The sequence below is a fragment of the Eupeodes corollae genome, unplaced genomic scaffold, assembly GCF_945859685.1.
Source record: "Eupeodes corollae unplaced genomic scaffold, idEupCoro1.1 scaffold_234, whole genome shotgun sequence".
In the NCBI taxonomy this organism is placed as follows: Eukaryota; Metazoa; Arthropoda; class Insecta; order Diptera; family Syrphidae; genus Eupeodes; species Eupeodes corollae.
Genome location: NW_026605337.1, coordinates 17,415 through 35,815, shown reverse-complemented (window position 1 = coordinate 35,815; position 18,401 = coordinate 17,415). Strand labels below are relative to the sequence as shown.

The following is an 18,401-nucleotide window of genomic DNA, read 5'->3' as shown; positions in this document are numbered from 1 at the left end:
TTCGTCTAGAACATCAAAAATCCTTCAGGATGCTCCAAAATGACTCATCTATATCTATAATGATAGATCTTGATTAGGAGTATCTTTTTCTTGTACATGTCAAGTATCTATTTTGAAGTCTTGATCGATTTTGGGGGTTGGGAAGGATCAGGTGATGGTTTTGGGTGTGATTTGATTTTCGTCTAGAACATCAAAAATCCTTCAGGATGCTCCAAAATGACTCATCTATATCTATAATGATAGATCTTGATTAGGAGTATCTTTTTCTAGTACATGTCAAGTATCTATTTTGAAGTCTTGATCGATTTTGGGGGTTGGGAAGGATCAGGTGATGGTTTTGGGTGTGATTTGATTTTCGTCTAGAACATCAAAAATCCTTCAGGATGCTCCAAAATGACTCATCTATATCTATAATGATAGATCTTGATTAGGAGTATCTTTTTCTAGTACATGTCAAGTATCTATTTTGAAGTCTTGATCGATTTTGGGGGTTGGGAAGGATCAGGTGATGGTTTTGGGTGTGATTTGATTTTCGTCTAGAACATCAAAAATCCTTCAGGATGCTCCAAAATGACTCATCTATATCTATAATGATAGATCTTGATTAGGAGTATCTTTTTCTACTACATGTCAAGTATCTATTTTGAAGTCTTGATCGATTTTGGGGGTTGGGAAGGATCAGGTGATGGTTTTGGGTGTGATTTGATTTTCGTCTAGAACATCAAAAATCCTTCAGGATGCTCCAAAATGACTCATCTATATCTATAATGATAGATCTTGATTAGGAGTATCTTTTTCTAGCACATGTCAAGTATCTATTTTGAAGTCTTGATCGATTTTGGGGGTTGGGAAGGATCAGGTGATGGTTTTGGGTGTGATTTGATTTTCGTCTAGAACATCAAAAATCCTTCAGGATGCTCCAAAATGACTCATCTATATCTATAATGATAGATCTTGATTAGGAGTATCTTTTTCTAGTACATGTCAAGTATCTATTTTGAAGTCTTGATCGATTTTGGGGGTTGGGAAGGATCAGGTGATGGTTTTGGGTGTGATTTGATTTTCGTCTAGAACATCAAAAATCCTTCAGGATGCTCCAAAATGACTCATCTATATCTATAATGATAGATCTTGATTAGGAGTATCTTTTTCTAGTACATGTCAAGTATCTATTTTGAAGTCTTGATCGATTTTGGGGGTTGGGATGGATCAGGTGATGGTTTTGGGTGTGATTTGATTTTCGTCTAGAACATCAAAAATCCTTCAGGATGCTCCAAAATGACTCATCTATATCTATAATGATAGATCTTGATTAGGAGTATCTTTTTCTAGTACATGTCAAGTATCTATTTTGAAGTCTTGATCGATTTTGGGGGTTGGGAAGGATCAGGTGATGGTTTTGGGTGTGATTTGATTTTCGTCTAGAACATCAAAAATCCTTCAGGATGCTCCAAAATGACTCATCTATATCTATAATGATAGATCTTGATTAGGAGTATCTTTTTCTAGTACATGTCAAGTATCTATTTTGAAGTCTTAATCGATTTTGGGGGTTGGGAAGGATCAGGTGATGGTTTTGGGTGTGATTTGATTTTCGTCTAGAACATCAAAAATCCTTCAGGATGCTCCAAAATGACTCATCTATATCTAAAATGATAGATCTTGATTAGGAGTATCTTTTTCTAGTACATGTCAAGTATCTATTTTGAAGTCTTGATCGATTTTGGGGGTTCGGAAGGATCAGGTGATGGTTTTGGGTGTGATTTGATTTTCGTCTAGAACATCAAAAATCCTTCAGGATGCTCCAAAATGACTCATCTATATCTATAATGATAGATCTTGATTAGGAGTATCTTTTTCTAGTACATGTCAAGTATCTATTTTGAAGTCTTGATCGATTTTGGGGGTTGGGAAGGATCAGGTGATGGTTTTGGGTGTGATTTGATTTTCGTCTAGAACATCAAAAATCCTTCAGGATGCTCCAAAATGACTCATCTATATCTATAATGATAGATCTTGATTAGGAGTATCTTTTTCTAGTACATGTCAAGTATCTATTTTGAAGTCTTGATCGATTTTGGGGGTTGGGAAGGATCAGGTGATGGTTTTGGGTGTGATTTGATTTTCGTCTAGAACATCAAAAATCCTTCAGGATGCTCCAAAATGACTCATCTATATCTATAATGATAGATCTTGATTAGGAGTATCTTTTTCTAGTACATGTCAAGTATCTATTTTGAAGTCTTGATCGATTTTGGGGGTTGGGAAGGATCAGGTGATGGTTTTGGGTGTGATTTGATTTTCGTCTAGAACATCAAAAATCCTTCAGGATGCTCCAAAATGACTCATCTATATCTATAATGATAGATCTTGATTAGGAGTATCTTTTTCTAGTACATGTCAAGTATCTATTTTGAAGTCTTGATCGATTTTGGGGGTTGGGAAGGATCAGGTGATGGTTTTGGGTGTGATTTGATTTTCGTCTAGAACATCAAAAATCCTTCAGGATGCTCCAAAATGACTCATCTTTATCTATAATGATAGATCTTGATTAGGAGTATCTTTTTCTAGTACATGTCAAGTATCTATTTTGAAGTCTTAATCGATTTTGGGGGTTGGGAAGGATCAGGTGATGGTTTTGGGTGTGATTTGATTTTCGTCTAGAGCATCAAAAATCCTTCAGGATGCTCCAAAATGACTCATCTATATCTAAAATGATAGATCTTGATTAGGAGTATCTTTTTCTAGTACATGTCAAGTATCTATTTTGAAGTCTTGATCGATTTTGGGGGTTGGGAAGGATCAGGTGATGGTTTTGGGTGTGATTTGATTTTCGTCTAGAACATCAAAAATCCTTCAGGATGCTCCAAAATGACTCATCTATATCTATAATGATAGATCTTGATTAGGAGTATCTTTTTCTAGTACATGTCAAGTATCTATTTTGAAGTCTTGATCGATTTTGGGGGTTGGGAAGGATCAGGTGATGGTTTTGGGTGTGATTTGATTTTCGTCTAGAACATCAAAAATCCTTCAGGATGCTCCAAAATGACTCATCTATATATATAATGATAGATCTTGATTAGGAGTATCTTTTTCTAGTACATGTCAAGTATCTATTTTGAAGTCTTGATCGATTTTGGGGGTTGGGAAGGATCAGGTGATGGTTTTGGGTGTGATTTGATTTTCGTCTAGAACATCAAAAATCCTTTAGGATGCTCTAAAATGACTCATCTATATCTATAATGATAGATCTTGATTAGGAGTATCTTTTTCTAGTACATGTCAAGTATCTATTTTGAAGTCTTGATCGATTTTGGGGGTTGGGAAGGATCAGGTGATGGTTTTGGGTGTGATTTGATTTTCGTCTAGAACATCAAAAATCCTTCAGGATGCTCCAAAATGACTCATCTATATCTATAATGATAGATCTTGATTAGGAGTATCTTTTTCTAGTACATGTCAAGTATCTATTTTGAAGTCTTGATCGATTTTGGGGGTTGGGAAGGATCAGGTGATGGTTTTGGGTGTGATTTGATTTTCGTCTAGAACATCAAAAATCCTTCAGGATGCTCCAAAATGACTCATCTATATCTATAATGATAGATCTTGATTAGGAGTATCTTTTTCTAGTACATGTCAAGTATCTATTTTGAAGTCTTGATCGATTTTGGGGGTTGGGAAGGATCAGGTGATGGTTTTGGGTGTGATTTGATTTTCGTCTAGAACATCAAAAATCCTTCAGGATGCTCCAAAATGACTCATCTATATCTATAATGATAGATCTTGATTAGGAGTATCTTTTTCTAGTACATGTCAAGTATCTATTTTGAAGTCTTAATCGATTTTGGGGGTTGGGAAGGATCAGGTGATGGTTTTGGGTGTGATTTGATTTTCGTCTAGAACATCAAAAATCCTTCAGGATGCTCCAAAATGACTCATCTATATCTAAAATGATAGATCTTGATTAGGAGTATCTTTTTCTAGTACATGTCAAGTATCTATTTTGAAGTCTTGATCGATTTTGGGGGTTGGGAAGGATCAGGTGATGGTTTTGGGTGTGATTTGATTTTCGTCTAGAACATCAAAAATCCTTCAGGATGCTCCAAAATGACTCATCTATATCTATAATGATAGATCTTGATTAGGAGTATCTTTTTCTAGTACATGTCAAGTATCTATTTTGAAGTCTTGATCGATTTTGGGGGTTGGGAAGGATCAGGTGATGGTTTTGGGTGTGATTTGATTTTCGTCTAGAACATCAAAAATCCTTCAGGATGCTCCAAAATGACTCATCTATATCTATAATGATAGATCTTGATTAGGAGTATCTTTTTCTAGTACATGTCAAGTATCTATTTTGAAGTCTTGATCGATTTTGGGGGTTGGGAAGGATCAGGTGATGGTTTTGGGTGTGATTTGATTTTCGTCTAGAACATCAAAAATCCTTTAGGATGCTCTAAAATGACTCATCTATATCTATAATGATAGATCTTGATTAGGAGTATCTTTTTCTAGTACATGTCAAGTATCTATTTTGAAGTCTTGATCGATTTTGGGGGTTGGGAAGGATCAGGTGATGGTTTTGGGTGTGATTTGATTTTCGTCTAGAACATCAAAAATCCTTCAGGATGCTCCAAAATGACTCATCTATATCTATAATGATAGATCTTGATTAGGAGTATCTTTTTCTAGTACATGTCAAGTGTCTATTTTGAAGTCTTGATCGATTTTGGGGGTTGGGAAGGATCAGGTGATGGTTTTGGGTGTGATTTGATTTTCGTCTAGAACATCAAAAATCCTTCAGGATGCTCCAAAATGACTCATCTATATCTATAATGATAGATCTTGATTAGGAGTATCTTTTTCTAGTACATGTCAAGTATCTATTTTGAAGTCTTGATCGATTTTGGGGTTTGGGAAGGATCAGGTGATGGTTTTGGGTGTGATTTGATTTTCGTCTAGAACATCAAAAATCCTTCAGGATGCTCCAAAATGACTCATCTATATCTATAATGATAGATCTTGATTAGGAGTATCTTTTTCTAGTACATGTCAAGTATCTATTTTGAAGTCTTGATCGATTTTGGGGGTTGGGAAGGATCAGGTGATGGTTTTGGGTGTGATTTGATTTTCGTCTAGAACATCAAAAATCCTTCAGGATGCTCCAAAATGACTCATCTATATCTATAATGATAGATCTTGATTAGGAGTATCTTTTTCTAGTACATGTCAAGTATCTATTTTGAAGTCTTGATCGATTTTGGGGGTTGGGAAGGATCAGGTGATGGTTTTGGGTGTGATTTGATTTTCGTCTAGAACATCAAAAATCCTTCAGGATGCTCCAAAATGACTCATCTATATCTATAATGATAGATCTTGATTAGGAGTATCTTTTTCTAGTACATGTCAAGTATCTATTTTGAAGTCTTGATGGATTTTGGGGGTTGGGAAGGATCAGGTGATGGTTTTGGGTGTGATTTGATTTTCGTCTAGAACATCAAAAATCCTTCAGGATGCTCCAAAATGACTCATCTATATCTATAATGATAGATCTTGATTAAGAGTATCTTTTTCTAGTACATGTCAAGTATCTATTTTGAAGTCTTGATAGATTTTGGGGGTTGGGAAGGATCAGGTGATGGTTTTGGGTGTGATTTGATTTTCGTCTAGAACATCAAAAATCCTTCAGGATGCTCCAAAATGACTCATCTATATCTATAATGATAGATCTTGATTAGGAGTATCTTTTTCTAGTACATGTCAAGTATCTATTTTGAAGTCTTGATCGATTTTGGGGGTTGGAAAGGATCAGGTGATGGTTTTGGGTGTGATTTGATTTTCGTCTAGAACATCAAAAATCCTTCAGGATGCTCCAAAATGACTCATCTATATCTATAATGATAGATCTTGATTAGGAGTATCTTTTTCTAGTACATGTCAAGTATCTATTTTGAAGTCTTGATCGATTTTGGGGGTTGGGAAGGATCAGGTGATGGTTTTGGGTGTGATTTGATTTTCGTCTAGAACATCAAAAATCCTTCAGGATGCTCCAAAATGACTCATCTATATCTATAATGATAGATCTTGATTAGGAGTATCTTTTTCTAGTACATGTCAAGTATCTATTTTGAAGTCTTGATCGATTTTGGGGGTTGGGAAGGATCAGGTGATGGTTTTGGGTGTGATTTGATTTTCGTCTAGAACATCAAAAATCCTTCAGGATGCTCCAAAATGACTCATCTATATCTATAATGATAGATCTTGATTAGGAGTATCTTTTTCTAGTACAGTTCAAGTATCTATTTTGAAGTCTTGATCGATTTTGGGGGTTGGGAAGGATCAAGTGATGGTTTTGGGTGTGATTTTATTTTCGTCTAGAACATCAAAAATCCTTCAGGATTTTGATGTTTCGATCGATTTTGGGGGTTGGGAAGGATCAGGTGATGGTTTTGGGTGTGATTTGATTTTCGTCTAGAACATCAAAAATCCTTCAGGATGCTCCAAAATGACTCATCTATATCTATAATGATAGATCTTGATTAGGAGTATCTTTTTCTAGTACATGTCAAGTATCTATTTTGAAGTCTTGATCGATTTTGGGGGTTGGGAAGGATAAGGTGATGGTTTTGGGTGTGATTTGATTTTCGTCTAGAACATCAAAAATCCTTCAGGATGCTCCAAAATGACTCATCTATATCTATTATGATAGATCTTGATTAGGAGTATCTTTTTTTAGTACATGTCAAGTATCTATTTTGAAGTCTTGATCGATTTTGGGGGTTGGGAAGGATCAGGTGATGGTTTTGGGTGTGATTTGATTTTCGTCTAGAACATCAAAAATCCTTCAGGATGCTCCAAAATGACTCATCTATATCTATAATGATAGATCTTGATTAGGAGTATCTTTTTCTAGTACATGTCAAGTATCTATTTTGAAGTCTTGATCGATTTTGGGGGTTGGGAAGGATCAGGTGATGGTTTTGGGTGTGATTTGATTTTCGTCTAGAACATCAAAAATCCTTCAGGATGCTCCAAAATGACTCATCTATATCTATAATGATAGATCTTGATTAGGAGTATCTTTTTCTAGTACATGTCAAGTATCTATTTTGAAGTCTTGATCGATTTTGGGGGTTGGGAAGGATCAGGTGATGGTTTTGGGTGTGATTTGATTTTCGTCTAGAACATCAAAAATCCTTCAGGATGCTCCAAAATGACTCATCTATATCTATAATGATAGATCTTGATTAGGAGTATCTTTTTCTAGTACATGTCAAGTATCTATTTTGAAGTCTTGATCGATTTTGGGGGTTGGGAAGGATCAGGTGATGGTTTTGGGTGTGATTTGATTTTCGTCTAGAACATCAAAAATCCTTCAGGATGCTCCAAAATGACTCATCTATATCTATAATGATAGATCTTGATTAGGAGTATCTTTTTCTAGTACATGTCAAGTATCTATTTTGAAGTCTTGATCGATTTTGGGGGTTGGGAAGGATCAGGTGATGGTTTTGGGTGTGATTTGATTTTCGTCTAGAACATCAAAAATCCTTCAGGATGCTCCAAAATGACTCATCTATATCTATAATGATAGATCTTGATTAGGAGTATCTTTTTCTAGTACATGTCAAGTATCTATTTTGAAGTCTTGATCGATTTTGGGGGTTGGGAAGGATCAGGTGATGGTTTTGGGTGTGATTTGATTTTCGTCTAGAACATCAAAAATCCTTCAGGATGCTCCAAAATGACTCATCTATATCTATAATGATAGATCTTGATTAGGAGTATCTTTTTCTAGTACATGTCAAGTATCTATTTTGAAGTCTTGATCGATTTTGGGGGTTGGGAAGGATCAGGTGATGGTTTTGGGTGTGATTTGATTTTCGTCTAGAACATCAAAAATCCTTCAGGATGCTCCAAAATGACTCATCTATATCTATAATGATAGATCTTGATTAGGAGTATCTTTTTCTAGTACATGTCAAGTATCTATTTTGAAGTCTTGATCGATTTTGGGGGTTGGAAAGGATCAGGTGATGGTTTTGGGTGTGATTTGATTTTCGTCTAGAACATCAAAAATCCTTCAATATACTCCAAAATGACTCATCTATATCTATAATGATAGATCTTGATTAGGAGTATCTTTTTCTAGTACATGTCAAGTATCTATTTTGAAGTCTTGATCGATTTTGGGGGTTGGGAAGGATCAGGTGATGGTTTTGGGTGTGATTTGATTTTCGTCTAGAACATCAAAAATCCTTCAGGATGCTCCAAAATGACTCATCTATATCTATAATGATAGATCTTGATTAGGAGTATCTTTTTCTAGTACATGTCAAGTATCTATTTTGAAGTCTTGATCGATTTTGGGGGTTGGGAAGGATCAGGTGATGGTTTTGGGTGTGATTTGATTTTCGTCTAGAACATCAAAAATCCTTCAGGATGCTCCAAAATGACTCATCTATATCTATAATGATAGATCTTGATTAAGAGTATCTTTTTCTAGTACATGTCAAGTATCTATTTTGAAGTCTTGATCGATTTTGGGGGTTGGGAAGGATCAGGTGATGGTTTTGGGTGTGATTTGATTTTCGTCTAGAACATCAAAAATCCTTCAGGATGCTCCAAAATGACTCATCTATATCTATAATGATAGATCTTGATTAGGAGTATCTTTTTCTAGTACATGTCAAGTATCTATTTTGAAGTCTTGATCGATTTTGGGGGTTGGGAAGGATCAGGTGATGGTTTTGGGTGTGATTTGATTTTCGTCTAGAACATCAAAAATCCTTCAGGATGCTCCAAAATGACTCATCTATATCTATAATGATAGATCTTGATTAGGAGTATCTTTTTCTAGTACATGGCAAGTATCTATTTTGAAGTCTTGATCGATTTTGGGGGTTGGGAAGGATCAGGTGATGGTTTTGGGTGTGATTTGATTTTCGTCTAGAACATCAAAAATCCTTCAGGATGCTCCAAAATGACTCATCTATATCTATAATGATAGATCTTGATTAGGAGTATCTTTTTCTAGTACATGTCAAGTATCTATTTTAAAGTCTTGATCGATTTTGGGGGTTGGGAAGGATCAGGTGATGGTTTTGGGTGTGATTTGATTTTCGTCTAGAACATCAAAAATTCTTCAGGATGCTCCAAAATGACTCATCTATATCTATAATGATAGATCTTGATTAGGAGTATCTTTTTCTAGTACATGTCAAGTATCTATTTTGAAGTCTTGATCGATTTTGGGGGTTGGGAAGGATCAGGTGATGGTTTTGGGTGTGATTTGATTTTCGTCTAGAACATTGTATCGTAGCCCAGCTTACCTTTTATAAAACAAAAACCTTCGAAATTAAAAGTAAAAACACAATGAATTTTAGAGTGGAAAAATATATAAAAACCACTGTCGATCTTTATTCAATTAAAACCTGCGACCGTCCTTCTTGCAACTTATATTAAGACTAAAAACAAAACTTATCGAAACGTTTTTTAAGAGCTTTCGTTCACAGAACGAAGACTTCACCTTCGTTAAGTTATTTACAATTTACATAGGTTCTATTTGCCTTCTATTTATTTCTGGAACCATCGACTGCTGAGGTTGAAAATCTCATGCAGTTCGATACAGTCCCGGCGAAAACCTACGGTTTTCCTACTCTTTCTCTTTTTATTCTATGTGAATACCCTACCTTGCATAATATCAGATATACATATAAATATAATAAATTGTTGTAATCATTATTCTTCCTCCATCGGAATCATGCAAATCTTTTGCACCGGCCTTGTCAGTTGATTGGTCGCTGTTTGAATAACAACGCTTCGCACCAAGCCATCCCTGCTTGGAATAAGTTGTGAAATCCGACCCATTGCCCATGCTGCATCATGCTCTTTATGATGCATAGCTGTCCTATCCTGAGACCATATTTCTCCCTGCGCCATTTCTTCCTTTCATATAGAGTTGAAAGATATTCTTCTTTCCACCTAGCCCAAAAATGTTCGAGCATCGTCTTCCGCTCTCTCCACAGCCTTAGCCCCTTCGTGTCTGGTAATTCATTGGTCGCAAATGGCAATGGTAGCACAAGTGGTTCCCCTACCACAAAGTGTCCCGGCGTTAACGCCTGCAAGTCGTTCGGGTCGTCACTCAACGGATGTAGCGGCCTTGAATTCAAAATTGCTTCTATGCCTGTAAGTAGAGTTAGAAATTGTTCATATGCTAGTACCTTCATGCCTACGATCCTTGTCAAATGATATTTCATTGACTTCACCGCAGCTTCATAGATGCCACCTTGGTGTGGCGCCGCAGGTGTCATAAATTTTCATTCTGTACCTTTAAAATATAAATGTTCAAAAGTTTCCTTCACGAGCCAACGCTCTTTAGCCTTCCGTAATTCCTTCGCTGCACCAACAAAGGCTGTGCCATTGTCACTATATAATCTTTGACACCTTCCCCTGCGCGCAATGAACCTTTCGTAACATGCAATAAAAGCATACGATGTAAGGTCCGAGACCAAATCAATATGCACTGCCCTAGTTTTGAGACAGACAAAGACAGAAACCCAACATTTCTGCTTTATAATTTGCGCTCCTGTCCTATTTATCATTTTTATGTCGAAAGGTCCTGCATAATCTACCCCTGTGTGTAAAAAAGCCTTTCCTGCAGTTACCCTCTCTGAGGGTAAGTCAGACATCAATTGCATTTCAAAGCGGTGGTTGTATCTCACACAAACCACACACTTGTGCAAGAAGTTCCTTAGCTCACTCCTAACCTTCGGTATCCAGAATCTCTGGCGTAAGTATTGCATCATAACTTGCACCCCACCATGTTTTGTTGCTCTATGAGCACTATCCATAATCAACCAAGCTAACCGCGAACCACACGGTACGATAGCAGGATGCCTTCTTTCATATTCCATCTCTGCTCTTTCCAACCTCCCTCCGACCCTTAAGATCTTTTTTCCATCCAAAATCGGTTTTAACGACTGAATCCTGCTTTTTTCAGAAAGACATTTGTCTTTTCCTATGCAAGCAATTTCCTTCCCATAATATTTTTCCTGTTCCTTCTTTAGCAGATAATCAATTGCTCCAATCTTCTCCTCAGAAGATGGTTGATACACTGCTCCTGCGCAATCTTTCCTGTCTACCTTCTTTCCTATTTGCCGTCGAGAATATCTCGGCTTTCCTTCATCCTGCTTCCGCTTCTCTATCTTTGCTCTAGTAGCATGGATAAATCGGAATGTAAAACTTATTATATTAAGTGCCTTTTCCAAAGAGGATGCATACTCAATTATTGGAATCCCTTGTCCTGACCCTTTCACGTGTATAGATAATGGTTCTGTAAACCTCATTATCATATGTACCTTTATTTCATCCCTCCCCCCATCTGAAACATTTGGCACAAACTTTTCAGATGACCAGGATGATCGCTGCTTTGAAAGCCACTCTGGACCATGCAGCCACAAATTGTTGTCGATCAACAAATGTGGTCGAACGCCCCTGCTCAAAAGATCTGCTGGATTCTCCTTCGTACCAACATGCCTCCACCTTTTGACTTCCGTATTAGTCTGTATGGATGCAACCCGATTTGCCACAAATGTTTTTAAATTGCATGGCAATTTATTAATCCAATGTAATGTGACCAGCGAATCCGTCCAGAGATTGTACTCCGCATCTTTCCACTCCATTGATTTCATAACCTCTACTACTAACCGTCCTAGAAGCTCGGCCGCTGCTAGCTCCAATCTTGGAATGGTTATTGTCTTAAGAGGTGCAACACGCGTTTTTGCTGTCAAAAGACTAGTTGAAATTTTTCCGTTCGGACCTATCGTCCTTACGTAAATCACTGCTCCGTATGCTCTTTCCGATGCATCTGAAAAACCATGTATTTCCTTCCTTATACCTTCCGCTGTTCCTATCCATCTATCAATCTTAACCTTTTCTAAGAACCTTATTTCCTTCCATACATCTTCCTATCTTTTTTCTATTTCCTTCGGTAATCTCTCATCCCAGTCGACGTTTAGTCGCCATATATCTTGAATAAGAATTTTTCCTACTATCGTTACGGGTGCTATAAATCCATTAGGATCATAAAGCTGAGCCACGCAACTTACTATCTTTCTTTTTGTCATTGCCTGCTCAGTCACTGGTGATTTCACCACAAATGTGAACTGATCCTTTTCTAATAGCCATTTAATGCCTAATATTGAAGATTTCTCATCATCTTCAAACAAAATTGATTCCTGTTCTTCATAATTCATATTCCTTACTAACGCTTTGGAATTCGATTTCCATTTCCTGAGCTCAAACCCTGCACCCTTCAATACTTGATCGATGTCTTTCGATAACTCGATCGCTTTCTGTTCAGAATCAGCACCTGTAGTGCAGTCATCCATATAGAAATCCTCAATTATAGCTCTAGCTGCATCGGGAAATTCATGTTCTGCATCCTTCGCACATTGTATCAATGCTCGAACAGCATTATGTGCCGAAGACGTCATGCCATAGGTGACTACAGTGAGCCAATATTCCTTCAACCTGTCATTGGGATTTTCCCTCCAAAAAATTCTTTGCAAGTCCCATTGTTCTCTTGCAATCTTCACCATGCGGAACATCATCTTTATGTCTGCACTTATTGCTACTCGATGCCTTCTGAAGCGCATCAGAATCTCATGTAGATCCTTTTGTAACTTTTCACCTAACATTTGCACTTCGTTAAGCGAAATTCCCTTCATTGTCCTGCAGCTAGCGTCGAATACGACTCTGAACTTCTTCGCAACACAGTGGTGCGGTATGTGGTATATTATTCTGCTGTGAGTCGCACCAGTCACTGGTGTCATGTGACCCATCCTTTCATATTCCCTCATGAAATCAACATATTTTTGTTTTGTTCCTAAATCATTCTGTAATTTCCTTTCCAAAGCTAAAAACCTTCGTTTTGCCATAAGTTCTGAACTACCAATCTCCCCTGCTGATTCCTTTAAAGGAATTGTGGCAATAACTCTACCAGAATCATCACGTGAATACGTATTGATGAAATTCTGTTCTACCTGTTCTTGCTCCTGTGATCTGTTTGATAACGATTCAATGTCATCCAACTGCCATAATCGTTTGAGGGATTCATGCAGTTGGTTATTATCTATTGCTATAATATTCAACCCCTGCTCTGTATTGACTATTGCTTTCCCTTCAAATTCTCCTAAGACAACCTTCCCAAACAGCGTTTCAATGCACAATAATCTACTTGCCTGTCTGTCTAAAATGGACAGAAAAGATGCTGCCGCAAACCTGCAACCTAGCAACAGGTCCACGGGACCAGCCTTCCAAAACTCAGGGTCAGCCAACGGCCGCCCTACAATATCCATCTTTGGCATTTCCAAATCGTGTGTAGGCACAACTGGTTGCCATTTACTATTCTGCGGTAGTATATAAAATTCTTGCTCTATTGTGTCCTGCGAGTTAAACCATGGGCTTACCTTGAGCGTAGTTTTGTATTTAATGTGAAAGGGTTCCCCTTCCACTCCAATCAACCTGCGTGTAACTGCTGTTTTGCTCAATGATAACCTATTTTGTAACTGATGGCTTATTAGATTGGGCTGTGCACCTGTGTCTATAAGTGCACGTATAGGACCATATTTTCTGCCATCTAGTTCGACCCTCACCTGAGCCGTTGGCATCAGAGAAAATCTTCCCTCTAAACTACAATTAAAGGAATTAGAATAAGCTTTGACTTCACATTTATTTAAATTGTTTCTTTTAAAATCGTTCCAGGAATCGACCTCGTCTGATTATGCAACATTTTCCGTCCGCCCTGCTTCCTGCTTTTTGTCCTCCGAGCGCGGCCGTTTCGCCGGCCATGGAGTTAGTCAATCCGACTTCTTCTTCGAGTCTACTTGTGGTCCGTTCTTCCGTTTCCTGCCATCTTGTATGTTCAAGACCGTGGCCTCGACCTTCCCAATCACCTTCATTGGGCACAACACGCTGTTATGTGATGGCCTATTCGGACATTTCAGACAGGGCCCCTGATAGCAATCACGCACAACGTGTCCCGTCTTTAAGCAGTTTGGACATAATTGCTTTTCGAGGACAAAGTCCTGCCTGGCCCTTAGACTTAGGGCGTTGAATTCTGGACAGCACCACAATGGATGTTCCATCGACCTGCATAGATGGCACGGGCGTTTTTTTACCTCCGCCTGCTTCCTGCTTGGTGCAACCATGTTACCCCTTCGACTAGAATCCATTCTTGGCACCTGCTGAATAGTCTCCTTCCTCCTATTGTCCATTGCACTTCCTAGTGCTTCAGCTCGCTTGTCCAGGAACAGGCAAAACTCCTTCGCAGTCGGCAACTCGGTTGTGCGCGACTCTTCCCACTTGCAAGCTGTCTCCTGATCCAGCTTCTCATGAAGCACTTGGACAATAATCATGTCCCAATTGTCTGTTGGGACACCCTGCGCTGCCAGCTGCCTCATAGTTTCGTGGCAAGTGTTTGACATTCTCTGAAGCTCCGCTGCCTTTGGAGTACCTTCAAGCATGGGCAGCCTAAAGAAATGCCTTAAAAGTTCCCTGCACGTAGCATACTTTTTGTTATATACTTCCTCCATCCGCTTCCATGCCTCATAATAATTTTGGTCGGAGAGCTGCCATTCTCCGAGCGCATTCGCTCTGCCAGTTAATGATGCCTTCAGGTACGAGAATTTGTATGCCGGCGCGATCTTGTCGTTGTCATGCACAGCAGCGACAAACCGATCGCGGAAGCCCTGCCATTTCGTATAGCTGCCGTCAAATTCGCCCCACGTATTCTTTACGTCGTGCTGGGCAAACGGCATGTTTACCTGCACAGCGATAGGGGGTGCATCTCCTGCTCCTGCTTTGGCTGCGATTAGCTTGCCAATCCTGCTCCTCAAATTAGTGGATGCTTGGAAGAATTCCACCTCAGATTCCACGCTCTTTCGCTCAATCTCCAAGCTCACCAGAAGATCATTTTTTTGAGCGAGTATTCCTTCACTCTCCTGCATCTGCCGCCACGCGTTTTTAAGCGCCTCGAGTCTCACCTCGAGCTCCCCCTGTGACGACTCCTGGAACCCCTCCATCTTCGTATAGGAGAGCATCCTGCTGACCGTGTGCCGGCCCTTCTCGAATAAGTATTCATGGTTTGCTCCTTCCATTATGTTTTTATCTATTATTTTAAAAGAAAAAGAGAAGAATGAAAAGTATATAACATTGTACATGAATGATATTATCTCAGTCCGATTGCAGTAGGTACTTAAAAAAAGAAATAAATAAAAATATATTTCCCATTATGCAATTCGTCTGAGATACCCTATGTGTCGTGCTACTGTCTGTGCTGTTGCTCACTTCCCTCATTTCGTTACCCCTAATAAAAAAGAATTGGCAATCACGAAAGTACTCCGCAGTAGGTACTGAAGAAAAAGAGTGTGCTTCCCAGTATGCGAATTCCCGTGATTGCCCTACAATGAAATGTCAACTGCATTGAAGATTACCCCTACCTAAATAAACCAAAAAAAATTGTTCATACAGATTCGTCTGTATTTATTTTGTGTTTTCTTATTTTGAAAGTTGTGCGTTTTTATTAGAAGTCCTAACTTTTATTTTATCTTTTTTATTAACCTCCAATCTCACCGGCTATAATTGGTTCAAAATAAAATTTTAATTTATTCAACCCCTTCTCTCGTATTATTTCCTGCTCTTAATAATGGCAACTCGTACTACTGTACTTTGAGTTCCACCGGCTTTATATACCTTCTCCTCATTTCCACTCAGCCACACGTCTGCAGCTGAGTGCCTGCTTTTCCCTCCAAAATATACACTAGGTATATACTACGCTCATCACTGTGTTATGTACACGTGTTTTTCATCCCCTCGCACAAGCGCACACACAGCGCTAGCCTACCTAACCATATACACACTCTACACAATCTACTTGGCGTCTGGCGAAGGAGAAGAGAAGAAACTAAGAAAAAATAAATACAACCCGCCGCACAAGCAGATACACAATTTGATGCACAACACAATTTGATGCAAAAGAAAAAAGGAAATAACCACACAGCACAGCACGGCACAAAAGAAAAATGTTTATAACCATAAATACCTTCTTTTTTGCTATTTAACGTAGGTAAATGTTGATAATTTTTATTTTTTTTTGTTGAGAATAGTTGCGATATAATTTAAAACGATGACACGACTGCGCGCACTGATTAATAAACACCAACTGAACAGAAGACTGAACAAAATCCCAGTTCAGAATTTATATACCTGCTTGCACATAATCCCTTATGTATTTATGATGGTAGTCACTCTGACTATTGCCATCTTCCTTCCTCCTTAGCCACGGCACACAGGCCAGCGGTTCCTTCGAGCTTGTGTTTGTTGTTTCAACAAACTGAAATCTTTCCAAGCGTACATTGTTTTTGCAATGCTGCTCAATTAAGAATAAACTGAAGGAAGGAGAAAAAATAGCGTTTCCATCATTCTAATATATTTTGTAAGTGTATATAACGCTCAATGCTAGTGGACTGTACTTTTTGAATAAAACCAAATTGCCTTCAAGTTTGGTATAGAAATATATGTAAATTTTGGTATACAAATATATTTAAATTAATTCAGTGACCAATAAAATTCCTTACTTCGTTTTGTAGCTTTGTACAAAACTTCCTTCCAGCCCCTTCCTTGGTAAATTGTCACAACACGCTGCTTTTTTTTCTTTTTTGATTTTTTTTTTTTTAATTTATACCTTCCCGCACTGGTACTTATCCGGCTCTACATGGACCAAGTGTATCTTAGCCCAGCTTACCTTTTATAAAACAAAAACCTTCGAAATTAAAAGTAAAAACACAATGAATTTTAGAGTGGAAAAAATATATAAAAAACCACTGTCCATCTTTATTCAATTAAAACCTGCGACCGTCCTTCTTGCAACTTATATTAAGACTAAAAACAAAACTTATCGAAACGTTTTTTAAGAGCTTTCGTTCACAGAACGAAGACTTCACCTTCGTTAAGTTATTTACAATTTACATAGGTTCTATTTGCCTTCTATTTATTTCTGGAACCATCGACTGCTGAGGTTGTAAATCTCATGCAGTTCGATACAAACATCAAAAATCCTTCAGGATGCTCCAAAATGACTCATCTATATCTATAATGATAGATCTTGATTAGGAGTATCTTTTTCTAGTACATGTCAAGTATCTATTTTGAAGTCTTGATCGATTTTGGTGGTTGGGAAGGATCAGGTGATGGTTTTGGGTGTGATTTGATTTTCGTCTAGAACATCAAATATCCTTCAGGATGCTCCAAAATGACTCATCTATATCTATAATGATAGATCTTGATTAGGAGTATCTTTTTCTAGTACATGTCAAGTATCTATTTTGAAGTCTTGATCGATTTTGGGGGTTGGGAAGGATCAGGTGATGGTTTTGGGTGTGATTTGATTTTCGTCTAGAACATCAAAAATCCTTCAGGATGCTCCAAAATGACTCATCTATATCTATAATGATAGATCTTGATTAGGAGTATCTTTTTCTAGTACATGTCAAGTATCTATTTTGAAGTCTTGATCGATTTTGGGGGTTGGGAAGGATCAGGTGATGGTTTTGGGTGTGATTTGATTTTCGTCTAGAACATCAAAAATCCTTCAGGATGCTCCAAAATGACTCATCTATATCTATAATGATAGATCTTGATTAGGAGTATCTTTTTCTAGTACATGTCAAGTATCTATTTTGAAGTCTTGATCGATTTTGGGGGTTGGGAAGGATCAGGTGATGGTTTTGGGTGTGATTTGATTTTCGTCTAGAACATCAAAAATCCTTCAGGATGCTCCAAAATGACTTATCTATATCTATAATGATAGATCTTGATTAGGAGTATCTTTTTCTAGCACATGTCAAGTATCTATTTTGAAGTCTTGATCGATTTTGGGGGTTGGGAAGGATCAGGTGATGGTTTTGGGTGTGATTTGATTTTCGTCTAGAACATCAAAAATCCTTCAGGATGCTCCAAAATGACTCATCTATATCTATAATGATAGATCTTGATTAGGAGTATCTTTTTCTAGTACATGTCAAGTATCTATTTTGAAGTCTTGATCGATTTTGGGGGTTGGGAAGGATCAGGTGATGGTTTTGGGTGTGATTTGATTTTCGTCTAGAACATTAAAAATCCTTCAGGATGCTCCAAAATGACTCATCTATATCTATAATGATAGATCTTGATTAGGAGTATCTTTTTCTAGTACATGTCAAGTATCTATTTTGAAGTCTTGATCGATTTTGGGGGTTGGGAAGGATCAGGTGATGGTTTTGGGTGTGATTTGATTTTCGTCTAGAACATCAAAAATCCTTCAGGATGCTCCAAAATGACTCATCTATATCTATAAT

General features: G+C 37.9%; 2 protein-coding genes across 2 annotated transcripts; both read right to left on the bottom strand.

Moving 5' to 3' along the window:
• Positions 1–11,972: 11,972 nt before the first annotated feature.
• Positions 11,973–13,676, bottom strand: LOC129953494 (uncharacterized). Its single transcript, XM_056066737.1, has one exon. It carries the CDS (start codon positions 13,674–13,676, stop codon positions 11,973–11,975), a length of 1,704 nt encoding a protein of 567 aa, XP_055922712.1.
• A 189-nt stretch (positions 13,677–13,865) lies between these two features.
• On the bottom strand, positions 13,866–16,284 carry LOC129953493 (uncharacterized). Its single transcript, XM_056066736.1, has 2 exons — positions 16,109–16,284; positions 13,866–15,175 (listed from the first exon to the last, which is right to left on the bottom strand). The coding sequence occupies exon 2, from the start codon at positions 15,162–15,164 to the stop codon at positions 13,866–13,868; it is 1,299 nt and encodes a 432-aa protein (XP_055922711.1). The 5' UTR covers positions 15,165–15,175; positions 16,109–16,284.
• Between the last annotated feature and the right edge of the window lie 2,117 nt (positions 16,285–18,401).

Bases quoted from the DNA above. Each gene is read 5' to 3' on its own strand.
- LOC129953494 (XM_056066737.1), bottom strand. From the start codon at position 13,676: ATGCCAACGGCTCAGGTGAGGGTCGAACTAGATGGCAGAAAATATGGT.
- LOC129953493 (XM_056066736.1), bottom strand. From the start codon at position 15,164: ATGGAAGGAGCAAACCATGAATACTTATTCGAGAAGGGCCGGCACACG.